Raw genomic sequence first — 20529 nt, forward strand, 5'->3', positions numbered from 1 at the left:
GGTCGCCGTCTGAGGCACGTCAATGCACAAAGGTAAAAACGGCCAATATTGCAGAAGTATTCAATATGGCAGGAAACTACTACTAACCAACTCTCCGTCCGTGTCCAAACACCTACATTTAGAAGCTACCTGGAATACTGTGGCTGTGCTATTATTAGAATACATACTGAATGACAATGCACAACAGAAACTAGCAGTGTCCTCCTGAACATCCTCCCCCTCGCCATATACTCCCAGAGTAGCATGTGGCAACTACTGATTTGCTATGCCAAAAATGCATATACAGCGTAACAAATGTGCACCGAGAATAATGTGCAGCAGCACCGCATGCTGCGACGAAAGAGTATGAATAGCTATTTTCATGTTTTCAGCAAGGCACACAGCTTGCACAGTGTTCCTCTTGGTATGATACATTCAGCATATCGGCTACTGACTGTAGCGGTACCTCACTAGATGACTTCAGCATTCCAGTGGGCACACACGGGAGATAGGCCGTTTGTATTGCTGATTACCGGCTTGCAGCTTCACAACTCGCACATGCCCGTCTGGACCTGGGTAAACTTCGATTATCCTTGCGAGACGCCACTGACCTCTAGGTGTTGCTGGGTCAATCAGCAGGACAACGTCCCCTACCGCCAGATCTCGGCGCACGTTCAGCCATTTCTTCCGTTGGTTGAGCGTCGGGACCCATTCTCGCAGCCATCTTCTCCAAAAGTGCTCCACTAGCATCTGCACATGCCGCCATCGTCGTTGTACTGATCTCCCATCGTCATTTTGTGCGGCCGAAACAAGCTGTCCTTCAGATCGTCCATGGAGGAAGTGGTTGGGAGTCAGCGGGCCAGGATCAGAGGGATTGGCTGACTGATATGTCAATGGCCTCGAGTTGAGAAGAGCTTCAGCCCCCGATAGTGCAGTGACAAGCTCTTCATCGGTCACTTGAGCATCTCCGAGGATACGTCGAAGAGCCTTCTTGGCCGCCTTGATCATAATCTCATGAACTCCGCCGAAATGCGGTGCAAGCGGTGGGTTGAAGGTCCACTTTATTCGCTGACTGGCCATGGTCTTCTTCACCTTGTCGTTGTACACATCTTCTCTCAGCTGCCGATCTGCACTGACAAAGTTGCCGCCATTGTCCGAGATGACCTCAAATGGCCGTCCTCTACGATTGACCATACGGCTGAAGGCGTTCAGAAACGAATTAGCATCTAAGGCATACGCCATTTCGAGGTGAACAGCTCGTGAGAGTAGACAAGTAAACAGACACACATACCGCTTGCGTCGCTGCTTGCCCCGACCTTGGACGGTCTCAAATGGGCTTCCGTAGTCCACTGAAACTCTGGCAAAGGCCCTCAGCGGCGTGCTGAGTCGAATTGCTGGCAATGGTGCCATCTGTTGCTCTGCTGGACGAGCCTTGTGTCTACGGCACACCATGCATTTCTTCTCCCACTCTCGGATCTCCTCTCGGGCTGCTTCCACCAGGTATCCTTGCGACATTTCCGCCAAGGTTTCGTTGGTACCGCCGTGCTGACGCTGCTCGTGAAAGTGCTTCACAATGAGGCCTGTCACTGGATGCCGCCTCGGCAGGATGACCGGGAACCGTGTGTCGTACGGAATCCAATCAGCTAGTCCGGTTCGGCCATCACATCGTACTAAACCGTCAGCATCGAGTCTCGGGCTCAGCTTGGCAAGCCTCGAGCTACTCGGCAGTTGCTTTCGGTCACGTAACAGCTTGATGTCGGGCCCATATGCTTCGCTCTGAGCTACATGGGTGATGAACTTCTCGGCGTCTGCAATCTCGTCAGCTGTCAGTTCACCAGCCAAACGACCTTCCTTGCGGCAGTTGTTGATGAAGCGGCTGACCCAAGCTTGCACTCGAACAAGCTTCGTCCAACTAGAGAAACGGAATGGCTGCACTGCTGGCTGATGTACCGTGATAAACGAGCTCTCCTGCGTGGCTTTTCGGATCTCATCCACCGCTGGGCTGCATTGCTCGCTAACTGGCATCTCTGGCCAATCTTCTTCCCTGGTCAGAAACGCCGGCCCTTGCCACCATAGGCTAGCATGTGCTAACTTCTCAACACTCATGCCACGAGACAGAATGTCAGCTGGGTTCGACTTCGACGGCACATAACGCCACTGTCTTGGAGCTGTACTTTCTTGAATGGTGCCGACTCGGTTGGCCACAAATGGCTTGAATCGCCGGCTGTAGCTCCGGATCCACTGAAGCACGGTGCAACTGTCGCTCCAGAAGATTGCTGTGCTGATGTCCAACTGCAAGACACGGGTCGTCGTCAAGGCTGCTCGGAGTCCCACCATGGCAGCCATTAACTCTAGACGTGGAATGCTGACCGCTTTCGTTGGTGCTACACGGCCCTTTGACATGATGAAGCGGCACGCCGACGTCCCGTCATGACGTGTGGTGCGAGCATAGATGACTGCACCATAGGCTGTACTCGATGCATCACTGAAGATATGCAGCTGAATCTTACTGTCTGTAGAAGCAGCTAGGCACCGTTGCACCTTGATCTCGTCGAGATGGCACAGTTCTGAAAACCACTGCTGTGCGCTCTCTGCTATCTCCGACGGAGCCGGCTCGTCCCAGTCTGTGCCTGCAATCCAGCAGTCTTGCAGTAGCGTCTTGGCTCGAATGATGAACGGCGAGATGAAGCCCAATGGGTCGAAGACTGTGGCTATCTTCCGCAGTAGGGCTCTCTTCGTCATTCCATCTGGGAACTCCGGTGCTGTGTAGTGAAACGTGAAGTGATCTTCGGCTGCCTTCCATGCCACTCCCAGGGTTTTCACTGCTGGCAGTTCTGTTGACGACAATTCGATCTGCGAGGCGCGATCTTCGGTTGGAATATCGGCCAGGACAGTTGCGGAGTTCGAAATCCACTTCCGAGGCCGCATCTTTGCCATACCCCAGAGCTCACGGAGCTCTCGATACAGCTTACGCCCGTCTTCCTCACAGTCAACACTATCCATGGTGTCGTCCATGTACGTCGATGCCAGGATTGCATCCGCTGCCAGAGGGTGCGTAACTGCATGCTCTCGCGCTGTTTGCTGCGCCACATATTGAGCTAGGAACGGCGATGCATTGATCCCGAAGACGAGGCGATTGAACTCGTAGTGCTGCACATCAGCGTCTGGCCTGTCCCGCCACAGAAAGCGATGATACGGCTTGTCTTCCGGTGCTAATGCCACTTGTAGGTACATCTCAGAGATGTCGCATCCGATCGCAACTGGTTTTCTTCTAAACCTTGTCAGGACGTCACAGAGGTCTCGTTGCAGCCTTTGCCCCGGGTTGATTGCATCATTCAGACTCAGTCCACGGTAGTTAGCTGCTGCGTCGAATACTATGCGAACTTTTGTTGTGGTCTTCTGTGGCCTTACGATTGCGAAGTGTGGCAGATACCAGCACTGATCTTGTTCCGTTTCTGCTGCACCAAGCTCCCGGATGTAGCCTTTGTCCTCGTAGCTCTTCAGCACATCTCGGTAGGCCGCTGCAACTGTGCTATCTTTTTGCAGACGGCGTTCTGTGCTTGTCAGCCGTTTCCTGGCCATCACAATGTTATTCGTGAGCTCGACTTTCCTGCTGTTCCATGGTATGCTAACCTGGTATCGTCCATCCACCATCTGTATAGCCCGCTGCACTGTCTTGAGCGCGCTCTCATCCTCGGCTGATCGTATGCCAGGCTCCTGAAGCCCATCACTCATGCCGTAGCGCTCTACCTCCCAGAAACGCTGTAGCGTTGCCTCAAGTGATGTCACAGATGGGCCGCCGTAACACAGGAAAGACTGGCCGTGTAAGGCCTCTTGTTGCGAGTCTGTGTCCGCTGCATGTACTTTGCCAACGCATGTCCATCCCAGCGGTGTTTGACGTGCTATTGGTTGTCCGGGAGCGCCACTAATGTCTCGACGGGACATCATTAGCTCTGCATTGTCGCTTCCAATCAACAGTTCGATGACGTTGGGCTTGCACAGTGCCGGGAAGGGAATATCCCGGAGGTGACCATACTTCTCAGCCTCTTGCGACCAGTCTACAGGTTGTAGGTCTCCGGTTACGTTCGTTGTGGTGAACGCTGTCACTGATTGCTGATACGAGTTATCCATACTAGCGATGGTAAAGCTGACCGGTGCTGTCATGAAGGTCTCCACCTTCCCATTCAATGTACTGACTGTCGACCGTCGCAAAGTTCCACTGATACCGAGCTGGCCAGCCACGGCTGTGTTGATGTAGCTGGTTGTACTAGCATCATCCAGTAAGGCATTCACCGTGACTTCCTGTGGGCCGTTGCGTAGCATCACTGGCACAATCCGTAGTGCCACCTTGCTATACGAGTGAGCTGCCATTGTCGCTCCAGCTGTTAGCTCCCCCTCGGTAACAGCCTGCACTGCGTGACAAGAACCATCTACTTCGCCTCTCCGGTTCTTACTCTCGGCATCACTGGGTGTATCCTTGGCTTGGCCACTAGACGGCGTGCCTTTCTGCGCACCACCCTTCGTAGCGTGGAGGAGACGATGATGATTATCCTGGCAGCCGTTTACTCCACATGTCCAACCACGCTTGCATTCACCACCTCGGTGTCCAAATGCCAAGCAGCGATAGCAGAGATTTGCTCGCCGGGCCTCAGTCCATCTCTGTACGTTGTCCATCTCCAGGAATGCCTTGCACCGCCAGATACCGTGCTCTCCTTCGCAAGTGGGGCACTTCGGCGACTTCTGCGGTTTCTGCGGGGTTGAGCTGGTGCTGAAACTGGCATAGGTCCGGGCCTTTTCACTGTTGCCACTAGCATTCGTGGTCGGCTTGCTCCATCTGGGTTGCCGGGACCGCGTCATCCCTCGTACTGTCTCGGTTGCCGTTACGAGGAACTCCGCCTCTTGGGTAGCCCACTCTAGCAGAGCGAGAACCGACTCTTGCTTCCGTTGCTCAAATAGCCACCGCTGATATTGGGCGACGAGCTTCTCAGACAGCTTCCGTAGCAGGTTCATGTAGAATGTCCCAGCCTGAAGCTCAGCGAAATGACCAGCATCTTGCAGATTCACTGTAGCGACTTCCAGTAAATCTGCGAAGCGTTCAAGCTCCCTGGGGTCGTCTCCGGAGATGCCGGTAAACCGAGCCAGCTCCTCCACATACATTGCGACTTGACGGCGCTTGCCGCCGAACTTCTTCTCTAGCCGTGCCTTGGCTGTATCATAGCCTCTCTGCGTGTAGCCTAGGTTGGCGACGGCTTGCAAAGCGTCCCCGCCCAGAAACTGCTTCATCTGGAGGAACTTGTACTCTGGAGTAGCCGGTGACGAATCGACACAGGCAATGAAGGACGCCTTCCACTCTTCATACCTCCTCTTGTCTCCTGTGAAAGTTTCTATCGATACTCTCTTCATCTGCGTCCATGGCTCATGTCCAGGCGGTGGAGCAAACGCTGGTGGCGGTGGTCTTGCCCTGGGCATGGCAGCCTGAAAGTGCTGATGGCCTCGAAACTGCGAACTAGACGCTGCAGGCTGTAGGACTGGAGCGCTACCTGCATAGGGTTGACTAGTAGTAGTACTGGCACTGACTGCTGACACCGGTGCACGTAGGCTGTGGCCTGTCCAAGACGCAGCCGCGGGTACGCTCGTTCGACTACTACTACTACTTGGAAGGTTCGGAACTGACGCTGGCGCGCTGGCTGTGGTCAGTGTAGGCGCTCTAGCACTGATGCTAGTGGCTGTGATCGATGGCGATCTTCCGGAAGCGAGTACCGTGGTTGTCGAACTATTGACTATGTTTGCAGCACTCACCGTTGAGGGCACTGACGCTGCTGATGCAGCTGCTCCGCTAGCCTTCGAAGCTAGCAGTGATGTTTGGTTCGCGATGTCCGTTGCTCCTTGGCTGTAGCTGGCGAAACCCTGGTGTTGGCCAAGTGACTCGGCGCGCGTGTCTCGAGTCTCCGAGTCGGGGGAGTCCGAGTGCGTTGCGAATGACTGACGCATCCATGGATCTTCTTCCTGTAACGCAGCTAGTGGTCTCTCCCGATATCTGTACCCAGGCCACGAGGCCACGGGCATCTGTCTTCCTCGCACTCCGCCAAAGGCTCCGAAGCCTCCGATGCCGCTGAGAAAGCTGGCCTCCTCAGCCTCAGGTTCAGCGCTCTGCTGCCAATCACCTAGAGCGCTCATCGCGAGTCCTCCGACAGTACTAGATTCCGGCGCGTATCTAGGACTAGTTGCACTGGCCGAGTCCCAGGGCCAGGTCCGTGTGTGACCTCTACGACTACGAGTAGATCTACCACTCTCAGTAAATCCTCGCTGGCTGGATACTGCATCACTTCCTTGTTGCGCCTGAGTGACTTCCTGATCGCCTCCGGTCCCGTAGGAAGGCACAGGCAGATCCTCAACTGCGGCACTGTACTCGGCTTGTAGCGTTTCCAGTTCTGCTATCAGCAGTAGCTTCTCCTTGACATCGCTGGTGATGTTCAATAATTCGTCGATGACTGCCGCGACCTCCTCCATGCAGCCTTGTAGACGCGACTGTTCCGCTTCTACGTCCTCAATCTGCCCATTGTGTGCGCCTACCAACAGCGCCCTCCTTGCATTGGTGAAGTGTCCCTTTGCTTGCGCCTTCCGTTTGCGCAACACGACAATGCTCTCATCTCTCGCCACAGAATCCGATTGCTGAGGCGTACCGCCGCGCTGTTGCGACTCTTCTACCGCGTCTTCCGCGCTACTCTCGACTCTTGTGTCAACGTCCTCCATCTTCGATATCGAAACTCACTACAACTGTGGACTCACTTTGACACTACTGGAAAACCATCCTCTGCTACCATGCGACCATGTTATGGAGGATCACGAGATCCGCCGAATCCGCTATCGGCAATCCACAACAACAAGGCCTCGGAGTGATGGAGAACGCCCCTTCTATTCAGTTTCGAACTGCTAATAATGTCCCTTTAGACACTCATACAACACACGCCTTTCGATAGGACGGTGTTGTTCTTCGATCTTTTCACACAAGTACAAGAAATACACGTAACACCGACTCTAGAAACAACTGCAAGAAAACTGAATGCTTCATCGCATCATCATCTGATGGAATAATGGGAGCGCAGCGATTCTTATGGTAGGTTGAAAGCACACAGCCAGCACATCAGGAGCCAAACACAGACGAAAGGAAACAATTGGAATAAAATACAGTGAACAATTCCGCTGCACGGTTAACAAAGAAAAACCGCAGATAACCGCTCAGACAATCACCGGGTGGTCGCCGTCTGAGGCACGTCAATGCACAAAGGTAAAAACGGCCAATATTGCAGAAGTATTCAATATGGCAGGAAACTACTACTAACCAACTCTCCGTCCGTGTCCAAACACCTACATTTAGAAGCTACCTGGAATACTGTGGCTGTGCTATTATTAGAATACATACTGAATGACAATGCACAACAGAAACTAGCAGTGTCCTCCTGAACAGGTTCGACTGGATATCATTCATACTCACCAAAATATGTGTAAGATTTTATTATTTATGGAGTGCCTTGTTTATCTCTCAGTACCTCCAAGCATAGCCTTGCCCCTTTTATCCTCAGGATCAGTGTAGTTGTTGGAACGAGGTGTCGGACTCAGCAATGTATTTGTTTACATTTTAATACATGTTTATTGTTCCTCCTTTGCTGTGTTGTTTTAGAAAATCGTGGACTAACAGTTTGAAGTCATTGAACTACTTCCAAAAGTTGTATCGACATCAACAGGATTACGATTTCAGTGCAATATGATGCAGGATGACCTTATCACGATAACCCATGATTATAAACCATTATAAACACAGAATCAGCAAAAACATCTGCGACACGCACCTGGTTACATTTCTCAAATAAATCTGATCCAGGGTGGGGAAATCTGAAATATCTGAAAGGCAAGACAATTTTATGACAGAGTCATGAAATTCTGCAACAGCAACATGCACAGAATGACCTCCGTATAAAAAAAGTATCACCACGGTCCATCACATGTTTCCCCGCAGAAGAACATGCTAGCCTAGTGCCATTTTCTGCACGAAAAGACTTGCACCTTAAGGCGTATATTACGGTATTGATATGATGTGAAGGCCATCATTTACATATTGATATAGGGCATTCCATTGATGGTGACAGAAAAAAACAAAAGAAATTATAGCAATAAAAACTGCTTTATGGCAGTTTTCTAAAAAAAGTTATTATGTTCTAGTCCATGGACCCCGTCTAAAAAGTAAGAAATTAACGAAATGTGATAGCCGAAAATTAAAATTTCACACAAAACCTCACAATAATCACACACAAAATGAAAAGCTACATGTAGAAGACCTTTTCCCCTCGTGATCCTCTTTCCTATGCATACATGACACCAAGAGTACATACCGGGGGTTATGTACTCTTGATGACATGCATGTTGCCAATTGTTGGTGCAGTACAAGTTTAGTGTTGAAAGCAGCATTTCAACTGTTGTGATTATTGTGAGGTTTTGTGTGAAATTTTAATTTTCGGCTATCACATTTCGTTAATTTCTTACTTTTTAGACGGGGTCCATGGACTAGAACACAATAACTTTTTTTAGAAAACTGCCATAAAGCAGTTTTTATTGCTATAATCCCGTTTGGTCAGCAATGACAGTTGTGGCTAGAGTGGTGCGAGAGCCACCCGGACCCAGAAAACGCTCTGCAGTGGGATTCGTCACTTGTTGTTGTAGAAGTTTTCGCCTGTTTGTAGTGCGACGTTAAATTTTAACGTCGCACTACAAACAGGCGATTTCGCCTCCTTTGATACATGTGGACGACAGAAGGAATGAGAGAGAGAGGGGGGGGGGGACAGAAGTATGGAGAGAGGAAGGGTAGAAATAAATAAGCAATCAACCTCAGGGCTACACCAAAGCAAAAACGGAATGGGAACATACTATAATACAAAATAGCTTCAGACATAGGTATATTGCAAAACACGTTTACTATTCTTCAGTCCGCTATACCACAGAAACACACTAGCCGAAAAGCATTTAAACGGAGCCATGATGCGCTTTTAGCAGGGCACAGAACTGAATATGGCTGGGCTCGGAACGGAGATCAGGCGGGAGCTGGTTCCACAGGACTGCTCCGATGAACTGCATGGTCGCTCGACCCGCAGGACTTGCTGGAAATACATAATAACATGGCGAGCTGAGCGTGGGTGTTGGCGGGCAAACGGAGCACGTGACCAAGTAGAGCCATGCGCTGTTGGTTGATGGTGATGCTGAGGGGGTGAGGTTGGCATCTCCTGTACAGTGCATCATTTAAGATGTGTCGAGGTCTTGGCGGGCAATTCCTCGAATTCTGCTCCATTTCTTTATCCACATACCAAACATGCATGAAACTATTACTTACCCGAAAAAGTACCGAATTCTGCCAATTTTTCTGCCGGCATTATCCGCAAAGGCCTATCCATGACTCATCGTTTCGTTACGCGTACGCTCGTTACGTTACGCGTACAGGATCATCTGTAGTAGACATTGTTACAAATGTTAGCATTTTACCGTTCACGCTATTTTCGACGGTCGGAGTGTACAGTGGTGCAGTGGTGCAGTGGCGTGGTGTTTTCGAGGCACGGTTAGCAGTTCGGCTTCTGAGTCCTCACTCCTGACGCAACGATAGACGTGTGAGGTAACCCTAGTTGGAATCTTACCGTTTCGTTCTCCCGCTAAACAGAGCTTTCTATCGTCGAAACGGTACCAAACCGACGGTATTTTGGGTGTTGGCCCAACACCCAAAATACCGTCGGTTCCCCAACACTGTTGGGTATGAGCACCGTTGGATCTAGCGCGTGAACGGTAAAATGCCATGTCTACACACGTACACACAAAAAACGGTGCAGGCCGACCGTCGAAAATAGCGTGAACGGTAAAATGCTAACCTGTAACCATGTCTAATAATCTGATGTTGTACGATGTAGGGCAAAAATCACGTGATCGTGGTAGATGTACAAGTGACACACGGTTTGCACTAGCTAGCCGCGACGGCGACGTGCCCAACATTGGCAACAAGACAGAGTACTAGAGTTAGTAGTAGTGTTGAAACGAATAATCGAATAATCGAATAATTTAGAATATTCGTGGGGTGAACGAATAATCGAATAGTCGTAGGAATTAGCAGAAATCGAAAAAAAACAAAAAAAAAAACAAAAAAAAACGATCTATGCTCAGTGCTGACACCCTACTGATATTTGCACCGCGTAGATCTGCTCGTAGTATTTCTTCTCAATCTCTTCTCCTCCAAGTTTTAATCTCATATCGGTATCTAATAATACAATAGTCATGTACTTCTGTTCTTTCCATACGAGGGAAACATGGATGCAGTGAATGTGATTTTCGGTCTTTGACCACTTTCGACCAAGACCCTATGCAGAGCTGGATCAGGCGTTGCACACTCTGGGGGGTTATGTACTCTTGGCACCTCCACATAACAAAATCCGATAATCAGAAAAAAATTATTAAAAAAAACTACTTAAAAAGTGCTGAAAAAGTGTTGAAAAATGCCATCATGCGTATTAGTCGGGGATCCAGGACAAAAAAAAGTGTCTAAATCTGAAAGTGGTCTGCCACTAGAATCCGAGTAAAATCGAACTGTACAGGTGGAGAGAGTACCTGTTGTGGAGTCGAATGGTAGTTGTTGGCCCGTCTAGATCGGGGAAGGAGCTCCGCGAGAGGCAATTTTAGTTCAGCTTCGTCGGTCACTTGAACTGCTCACCTTTCGTCTCGGGCCGATTCTGAGTTGCGTAGAGTACGCACATGACAACCAAATGCAGTCAAATTTGAAAACTCAAAGCGAGTGTCTGATCTGGTCGGCGAGCGACTTCACTTTGTTGTTGATCATAATAATAATATTCTTGGTCAAGAAGTTTACTCTCGCTCTTGTAGAAGTAAAGCACAGGGACTTCGTAAGCCTAGCCTAGATATCGTTTGGTCCTTCCACTACCAACTCGCAATGGCAGCCAACAAACTACCCGTCGTGTCGTGTAGTTTGACGCCGCTTCGCGAGTGATCTCAAATGTTTTCTTGATTGGAATTTCGTTGATACGATCGATACGAGGGACACCTTACCTATCATTCTGCAAAGGTAAGCTTGGACCCTTTCCCTGCTTCTCTCTCAGGCACACACACCTTCAATAGCACTCGATTAAATTAGAGTTAGAGAAGACTAGAAATGATATAAACGCATTGTAGTCACTACTCAATCGAAAATGAAATAAATAAATACTACAACTGTAGTAAGGAAGACATGTCCAGTGCTGTGCAATTCATGGACAATATGCCCAGTTTAATATGTAAATTGGAATAAAATGTAGGATGATAGCGTCATCACTTTAGAAGCCAAGCTATGTACAAGCAGTTTATATACAATGTGTGAACAGGTTAGGTGTGTTGACAGCCATAGCCATAATTCACAAACACAATGGGTGGCTTGGACCAGGGGAGGACGGTGCAGTTGCCAGTGTCTACAGCGAGTCGTCAAACTCCTGATCTGGATCCTCATCAGAATCTGAGCTGGAGTCAGACTCTTCAAAGTCGTCAGCACCAGTACTTTCCTCGCTCTCACTGTTTTGGTCGCCTTCACATGCAGTTGTTCCCACATCTGCGGCACCGGAGCTGTCGTTCTGTTCGAGTACGGCCCCAAACGGATTGGCGCATGAGCAGCACGAGCAGATGTCTGTGCAAGCCAAGGACGCCTTCTTGCACGAACAGTGCTGACTTACGCAGTGCCTTGTCTTGCACCCACAGCTCACCAGTTTTAGTATGTCAGCAGGAGCGACGCGCTGCAGCATCCAGGAGATGGAAAGCGTGCCGTCAGTCTCCGACTGCCAGCCATGGCCCACTGGACTCGGTACTTCTGGCATCGCAGTGGTGGCGCTCCGCCAAATGTGGGCCTGGTAGTTAGCCCTGGCCACATGTTGATGGAGAGCGTCGCGTGAGGGCGGTAGTTTGTGCGGAGCACAGGATGTGGCCGCACAGAACTTTTGGTAGCGCAGGCTGTTGATGTCTTGCTGGCCAGGATTGCCATACAAGGCACACGCAAACCACTCACATTCAGAAAGCAGCTGGTCATCCGATGTAGCATTGACACCCAGAGTCGCCAGTGCCTCTGCCAGTCGCGTGCTTGACAGGAGCAGCTTCAGCGGAGCAGTCTTTCCCTTCCCAGAAAAGGAACTGACACTGTCACACCCAGTAAGAGCATGCAGTCCAACAATTGCAGACGAAACCAGGGGGCCCAGCTTCTGTGACAGCTGGGTAAGGTCGATGAACCGCCTCCGTTGCTGCGTGCCAGTCTGGAATATGAGCCGACCGGGAATGCTGCTAGCGGAGCCAATGGCAATCACGGCTACATCCGTGTCTGGCGACCGAATGACAACATCTGGGAATCCTTGCTGCACAGCATCAGCGGCATGAAGGATCAGCCGGGTGTCTGCTTCCTCATGATTGCTGGTCAACCTGTGAACATGATCAAAATTGTAAAAAGAGCAAAATGATTTCCCGGGCATTCAGAGAACGATAACATGGCTCTGCCAGATTATGTGATTTTCATCACTGAATTCAATCCATCAGCAATATCCTACTTGTACTTGTGGGACCAATATGCAGCAAATGTTTTATACCACTTGCTTGACAATAGTCAAAGTCGCAATAAACATGACATTGTACTGTTTGTCTTTTATAATACTAACCTGGACACCTGGTGCCGTGAAAGTGTCGATTTCCCTTCTTCTTCTTGCAACACGTAGCACTGCTGTCCCACGGTTATGAATACACTGCGACTGACACCCAATGTTGCCTTGAGCTCCGGTGTAGAACTCCAATGGTCAGCGAAGAACTGGATTAGGCCGGCCTTATTCGCTCCGCTTGCCATGAACCGCTTCCACTGAGTAGGAATAGCCTGGTCTGGACGTTGTACTGCCACTCGCAGGGGCTCAGTTGAGGCCGTTCGCTTTGAGCGCTCGCACGACTTAATCGACGCAGTGTGGTATTGATCTGCTATGAAGTCAACTCGTGCTGGAGGTGTAGCTGGAAGGTAGGAGACTAGCTGCTTGAAGACTTGTTCGCTGAGCTGTCCGAATGTCGGTGGCGCAGATGTGTAGCTCTGCAGTAATGCCATCGCGTCGACCATAACGGCAGGACCACGCGGAACTGACTCCAGTGGGTCAACTTTCTTCTCAAGAGCAAGCAGCAGCTTACTCTTTGGAGTCTTCACAAGGGATCCGTCTGCGTTGGCCAGGGCCCATGGGACTGGTCCAAGCTCATGCTGGAAGAGTTCCTTCAAGTCGAATGACCTTGATTGAGCCATAACTAGTAGCCGGCCGAATAAGCTCCTATCTGCCACGATCGCTGTTGTCTTGGAAGACTTCTTTGCTGCAGATTTGGTTTCCGAGAACGTCTTCAGGTTCAGCCGTGATATCGGTGTGAAGAAATCAACTGCCTGTAGGAAGAAACAAGTCACGCATGCACACACACACACAAATGGGTTGACAACTTAGAACGTAGTGCATGGATTACGGAGTACAGAACGGAATTATAACATCCCCTACAGCGTCACTTTTGATTTCAATGTGTTTGGTAACAAAGTATGTCACCAAAACATGCATCCTATCATATATCCACACGTCAAGACTTTTAACATGGTGTGCTGCAAAATCATAACCGTCTTACCTGACTCTCCAAGCGGTCTGCCACGAACTTGCTCATTGCACTCTTTCCCTGCGTGTGACTGGATAGGAGATCGGAGGTTGCTTGAGCAGAACAGACTTTCCCACTGGAGAGGCTGATCAAATCTTCGCCAAGGAACGGATGGCTGAACTCTGCCAACCGCTTTTCGAGCTTCCCATAGTCGCTTTGATCCCGTTTCATTCTGCTGTCTGTGTTGTCCTTGTGTGGACGTGCTGTGCCATCATAGTCCTCCGCTTTGACGAGGTCGTTACATGCACTTGCAACAGCTGCTCGCTCGTGAGCTGTGAGCACCCAGCGGTGAACAGTTCCTTTATAGGACAATTATACAGAAAAGGGAAGGAGAAATACATCATCATGTACATGTAATCCACAACTGTTCAGGATCACATTAGAGTCGAATCATTTCCTATTCGTGATGCAGGTGGGCAGCACACTGTGTTTGCATAGTGTACATTGGTTGCTTACTGTTTGATCTTGCATGTGGGATCATCAGGAAGTATCTCCCCATCAGTGTACATGTATGTTCTATTGGATAATTTGAAGTTTGGTCAGTTGTTACGAATTTTTGCCCTTACCTGGGTTGCGGCTGAAGCCAATGAGTCCTCCATGTGACTTGCTTTGCCGGTTGATGGTCTGTTCAATGCACTGATCAACAGCCACCTTCGAGAAGCTGTTCGTAGACCTTGCAACAGAGAAGCAACCTCCTGATAGGGCTTTGTGGGCAGGAGGGTTGGTAGCAGGCAGTTGACGCATTTGTTGCCAATACAGCGACAGGTACCTGTGAAGCACAATGTAATGAGAACTCAATTTAGGAGAACTGAATGATTCGTATTTGAAGCAAAATGTTTTAATTGCGTCGGTCACACAGCTGATAACTTAATGAAGGGCCCAAGCATCTCACCTGGAGTAGTTCTGTCGATCGTATGCAAAGAACCATGGCAACATGTTCTCTATGCATGCCAGATGTAGCGACCAGTTCCCTGTCCGCGTAGCTCGGATGAATTGAAGCAGCAGGCCAACCATGTCGAGGTATGTTAGCCAAAACTGGGCCATGGGTGATGCTGGGCTGGTGCGTTGCAGCTGAACATGCTTTCGGTACCCTTGCTCAAGTTTCTGGTAGCTGGATGAACTGGTTACTGACTCAGCACCATCAAATATACCAGATGTGCGCAATGCTGACAAAGTTCCTTCAAGATCGCTTGACACCGTGTCTCCTCCACCTTCAATACATGAACACACACGCACATGTACATAGGTCAGAAAATTAGAACACAAAGTGCTACATGCAGACCACTGGAGTGAGAACAACAGGCACCATTTCTCAAACTACTTCACTTCGTCTAGTGTGCACAGATGGAATGCAATAAAGAAAGTTTGCAGCACAACTCCTATGTTTCTGTCCCCTCACCTTCAATGCTGTCCTCGTACAGCTTCCAGTTCACTCCCAGCAGACACTCAAAGGCAAGCTTATGGAGGCGAACACCGCGGTTGTAATGCTTGCCGGCCATCACCTGCTTGCACGCATTGCTGCCAACTACGCCTGACTCGACGAGGAGGTCTTCCAAGCCAGCACTGCCAAACCTCTTCCCAAGAACAGCAAGGAAGGCACACGACGTATGGAATGCACCCATGCGGAGGACTACATCCTTCAGCTCAGCATTTTTCCAGCAAACTTCCACAGCTTTGGCATAAACTGCTTGGTCGGCGGTGATGATACAATGTGGCTGATTCAGCTTCTTCGATGTGCGGAGGGACCGGACAACAAGCTCATAAACTGTGCTCATGGCTGTAGGCGATGCTGGGATGATCGGCAGGTAACCGACTGTTGTTGGTGTCCCTGGCGCGGTTGACTGGTTCAGTTCAGCATTGAAGCCGGACCATGCGGGTACCAGTTGTGACTCGTCATCAGGTCTACCAAACTTCGGTGATACCGTCTGGTCTGCGCGCAACAAGAACCAAATCAGGTCAATCGATGCCACAGTGAGAAATGGGTCAATCGAGCCTTGTGCATCAGGAACTGGATGGGCCATTGGAGGAGGTCTTGGTCTCGCACCGCAGTTGTATTCTAGGCTCGGAACTGCAGGTGGGGCAACACTTCGCGGTCGGCGTTGGTTACCTGGCTCGGCACGGCTCGTACTTTCTGGTGGACACGGATCGTCCTGGAAGGGCAGCGAGTGCTGGAGCACAATGCCGTTGGTGCAGTGTGTCGTCCCTTGGCCACTCAGAGTTTCCTCGTTGAGGTCGTTATTGTCCCAGCAGAAATGAACATCACCTCCATGCTGGGAAATGCCACGGGGTACTACAACACTGCTGGCTGCGGAACTTCCTGCTACTTCGAGAGAATACCCGGTTTCTACTTCTCGCAGCTTTGAATACGATATGCCATGGCCGAACTGGTTGAGAAGATCCACCATGTGCTTGCTCCTCGTGTGGTGGTGGACAGTAAGCGCCAAAGCTACGTGCTTTGGTGTCAGAATAGATCCACGAGTTGCAGCATACACAATATCCTCAGCAATTGCCAAAATCTTGCAATGGATGTCGGCAGGGACATGGACACGGGAGTCCGTCAGGTCACCAATGTCACACTTCTCAGGGCCGACAATGGTCATGGCAAGCACATTGTAGAGGATGTCTGGCACTGGCGCATTCTCATTTACGATATCACTGGCATGTGGCATGGTGGGTATTGTGGGCTGCTGATCACGGATGGCGTTGTTCAGAGCCATGGCTGTGTGGAAGGCATGTACCTTGCAGCTGCTATCAATAGCTGGAGGTGCATCTTCATCCGCCATATCATCTCCAGCATATTCGTCGGCGCACTGCTGGGCTGCCTCAGCCTTGGCTACTGCTGCACCAACTATTTGTAGCAGTTGTGATTCTGTCAAGGAGCTGCTTACAACGCTCTCGGGTGACAATGGACCAGGACGGACGAAGTTGATGCGTTTTCCAAAATGCTCCAACAGGCGCTTCTTCAGCAGCCATCGTCGGTATTGACTTGCAGCTCCGAGCTCTGCCAGCTTGGCGCTGTACTTGGACGTCAGGCTGTCCATACGCATCGCTCGTATTTCTGTCTCACTGAAGAGCTCCTTCTCCATGCATACAGCTAGCCACTCAAAGGCTCTATCGTACACATTGTCTTCTGCAACTGCCGTCGTCTTCTTTGCCTCCAGTGCTGCCACCGTGCTAGAATGAGTGTAGTTACGGTAGCAGGAGAAATGGTAGCATATGTCCGATGCTACACAATCGGGACTGCCCTCCTGGAGGGTAAGTAAAATCCGCTGGCCTGCTTCATCTCCACGTGCATTTGCCGCACGGATCAGGCTTTCGCCAGCACGGAATTCTGAACAGAGGGTAAGCGGTTCAGCTTTCCGGTTCTTTTTTTTTGTTTTTTGTTGACATATTATACACAGAGTGATGTCGATGGTTGTCACTTTGCTTCGTGTCATAACACGCTTCTTGGGAGGTTCATCCTCACAGGCATCTGCGTCACCCACCTCCTCTGCGTCAACATTGCTGACAAGGCCACCACTCTCCTCTCCCTCAAAACGACTCAGAGTCTTCTTGTGGGTGTAGGCTGCATAGCAGCGCCTATGGTACCAGCCACGCGGGGTGCTCTCATCCGTGCTACACTGCTCCTGGCAGAGAAAGGCCCATGTGCCGTCCTGGCGAATTTTGGCAGCAGATACCACTCGAGACCAGCTGGTGTTCGTGAAATTTACTTTCTCCTCCTTTTCGCTTCCTTCGATCTTCACACAGTGGCACAAACATGAGCCCCACGAAATTTCCGAAACCTGAGTACTGGCTGAAGCCACTAAATGCCCAACACTACCTGGACTTTGTGCACAGGAGGCACAATTCTCGTCTTCCTCCATGCTTACTCGCGTGGGATTGAAATTGAAAGACCTCGTGCTTCCTCAAATAAGTTCCCCGGCCAGCGCCGTCATTTTCTACGGCGTCGTCATTTCCTAAATTTTTCAAATGTTTGTCGTGGGTGCGCAATGTGTGCATGCTCAAGCCATGCGCGTACGGACGCACGGCGAAAATAAATTTGCGACCTCCTTGAGAATGCTTGAGAAGGCTTGCGAAATCGTCGACGAAAACCCTCTCGCCGCTCGTCTCCTTCCCCGATTCAGAAGGGCCAACAAACAAAATTGACCTTCTATTACCATCACCTATCAGCTCTGAAAGCGGCAAATACTCGGAGTGAAGTGGCAGACCCAATTTTATTTTTGAGCTTCGGATCCTGTACTATATGATAGAATATAGATTATTCGTTCGATGGAGGGCGAAATTATTCGATAGATTATTCGTTCGAAGAATCCGTGTTCGGTTTAAACACTAGTTAGTAGTTCAAGTAGGCTATGGCCTAGTATAGTGCAGTGGTACTACTCGTAGTGCGTTAGCAGCCTATCACTGACGGCCGGAGTCTGTGTGTGTCAAAAACACGATGCAAGCAGACGACGACATGACAGAGCATGCCATTGGTATTACGCAAATAAAATGCAGGTTTGCAACGGGCAAACCAAAGTCAGGGCTCACCACGACCATACAAAGCGTCAATAACGGTCATTTGGATTTGACCAATCAGCGCACAGCAAAACGGGCTGTTTCTTGCAATTGTGGGGTGTTTTCTGAGTGGAGCTTGGCTGTATTCGTTGGTTTTAGACATTAGGCCATTGTGGATTCGTGTTCAGAAGGTGTGTCTTTGGGGGGTTACCGTCTCGAATTTTTCGATTTGGCCTTCGTTTGGCTGAGATCGGATGGTGAAATCACTCAAACGCGAAGGCGTGCAAACAAGTGAATGAAGAGAAAATTAGAAATCGGGGACGGTAAACCGATAGAGAATTCAAAGACCTTGAAAATGAGCTATCGATGATGAGAATCGGCCAAGGAGAACCGCTGTTCTACTTTTTTGAAGACATCAAGGTCGGCCGTGCGTCGCCGCGCGCACCAACAAAAACTGGCAGCCGTGCGCATATCTGCAAGTGCAACAAGAAAGGGCGGAGGAGACAGCAAGCGTTCCAAGTGAAGAGTTTACCTTCGTGTTGACTCGAGCTAAGGACTCATGCCAGTCAGGGATCATACTAGTCACCTCTCATCATGGTCATGACTAAGGGATTCATTTGTGACAAGGAAACTCCCCACTCGCAGCGTGAAAGCTGCGAGGCCAAACAGAAAAGAGTGTGCCGAGTCGCGATCAGGAAACGCTGAGTTCTACTGACAACATTGGTTAGCTAGGCGCGGAAAATTCTTGTAGATGCCAGGACTCAAGTTCACCAGTACCCCACGGACATATCTTGGTCGACACCCACCAGCGGATTGAGAAAACTGACCAAGATTGCTTGGAGAAGGACGTCTTCTCCGCGTGTCTTTCTCGACATCAAACAACAAGATTCGCTTCGGCACTGGCCCTTCGCTGTACAGAGTAGACCAGGAAGTCGTAAAATACCGGTATTTTACGACTAGACTGTACATCGCTGTACATCGATGAGCATGAACTCGGGTGCGTAGCCGCTATGACTGCACAAACTCTGGTTTTGGCGGCATTCAAAATGGTGGTCGACGCTTTTTGAATTTTGTATGGTCGTGGTGAGCCCTGAAAGTTATCATGCCACAGAAGCACTCGCGGCCAGCGCCTCGCAGGCAGTCCGCAACGCCGGCTGTCATCGTACATCGTCCCCAAGCGTGGGAAAATGGCACATGCGCCAGCGTGGGACTCACAGCCTTACTGGCAGAGAACAGCAGCGAGACCTTTCTATGCAAACAAATTTGTTTGAGCACCTTGGCTTGCAATATCAGCAGTGTTGTGCGAATTTTCTAGCTAGCCTATCATGAGTCGTTTTCAAACAGCAGCACCAGGAGATCCGCGAGCTAATCCGCTCCTCCATCCGAGAAGCCATTTCCGGGGACGACTCTGGCGAGCCGGATGCTGATATCGCCTGCGCACAAGACCTGAACTCGGCAGGTACTACTGAGGTAGGCTTGACTCTGACGTGCCTGTACATGCATCTCCACCACATGCCCACACCCGTCCCCTGTGTGTTGCACATGTGGCCGAGAGTGGTGGAGAAAGTGCTGCGAGGGGAGTTCGTAGATTTAGCACTCCTCCTCAGGCTCCTGCGCCCCTCAGCAGTGCCCGCTGAACCCTCAGCCAAACGTTTCAGGCTCGAGAACGACTCGGATGGGTCAGTAGTGCTGGCCCCAGCATAGCAGAAACAGCGAGAGTCGAGTATAGACAGTGGCCTGGGCCGAAGCGTGGGCAGTGTTGTCCATCATTGTAGGCATGCAATGCACACACTACCTGAACAAACTGTTGGTAGACCAGCATCACGTCCTAAGGGTGTTAAGCATTCTACCCTCAGCAAGAATCTTAGATCAGCTTTTGACTACCCTGATGTTGTGGATGCTCACCTGGGGCAAGAGGGCATGTCTTGGTGTCATGCCAAATAAATCGGGTGGGCATCGCTTGATCATGCATCTTTCAGCCCCGGAAGCTGGTCCGACCCGTGCGCATGCGCTAGTCGTGTCTCTTGCACTGTCATTGCTGTTTTGACTCTGGAGCATGCAACTTGCGGAACATTTGTTCCCACACACTTTCCTTCCCAACCTCCCACCCGTTACCTCAACTCACGTTTCTGGCGCACACATGACGTTGTATTTCTCGCTCAACATGTTTCGGTTGCATATACGGCATCGGGCGTGTTCTTTATCTCTTGCCAATATGTGCTTGCCATGCCTACATGATGCCAAATCGCCATTGGGGTTATACACCCGGTTTTTTCCCTCACTACTGCGTCCGTCGGCGCGAGGGTTTTTTCCCGGCTGGCTTGGTCCAGGAAA

At 50.3% G+C, this 20529-nt stretch overlaps 2 protein-coding genes across 2 annotated transcripts; both read right to left on the reverse strand.

Moving 5' to 3' along the window:
• Positions 1-459: 459 nt before the first annotated feature.
• LOC135824359 (uncharacterized) lies at positions 460-6732 on the reverse strand. Its single transcript, XM_065337091.1, has one exon. The coding sequence runs from the start codon at positions 6730-6732 to the stop codon at positions 460-462; it is 6273 nt and encodes a 2090-aa protein (XP_065193163.1).
• A 4412-nt stretch (positions 6733-11144) lies between these two features.
• LOC135824466 (uncharacterized) lies at positions 11145-17934 on the reverse strand. The gene is made up of 6 exons (XM_065337202.1): positions 15098-17934; positions 14591-14909; positions 14265-14467; positions 13672-13997; positions 12693-13441; positions 11145-12459 (listed from the first exon to the last, which is right to left on the reverse strand). The coding sequence occupies exons 1-6, from the start codon at positions 17559-17561 to the stop codon at positions 11469-11471; spliced, it is 5052 nt and encodes a 1683-aa protein (XP_065193274.1). The 5' UTR covers positions 17562-17934; the 3' UTR covers positions 11145-11468.
• Positions 17935-20529: the final 2595 nt, after the last annotated feature.

This window comes from Sycon ciliatum, chromosome 9 (genome assembly GCF_964019385.1).
Source record: "Sycon ciliatum chromosome 9, ocSycCili1.1, whole genome shotgun sequence".
NCBI lineage: Eukaryota > Metazoa > Porifera > Calcarea > Leucosolenida > Sycettidae > Sycon > Sycon ciliatum.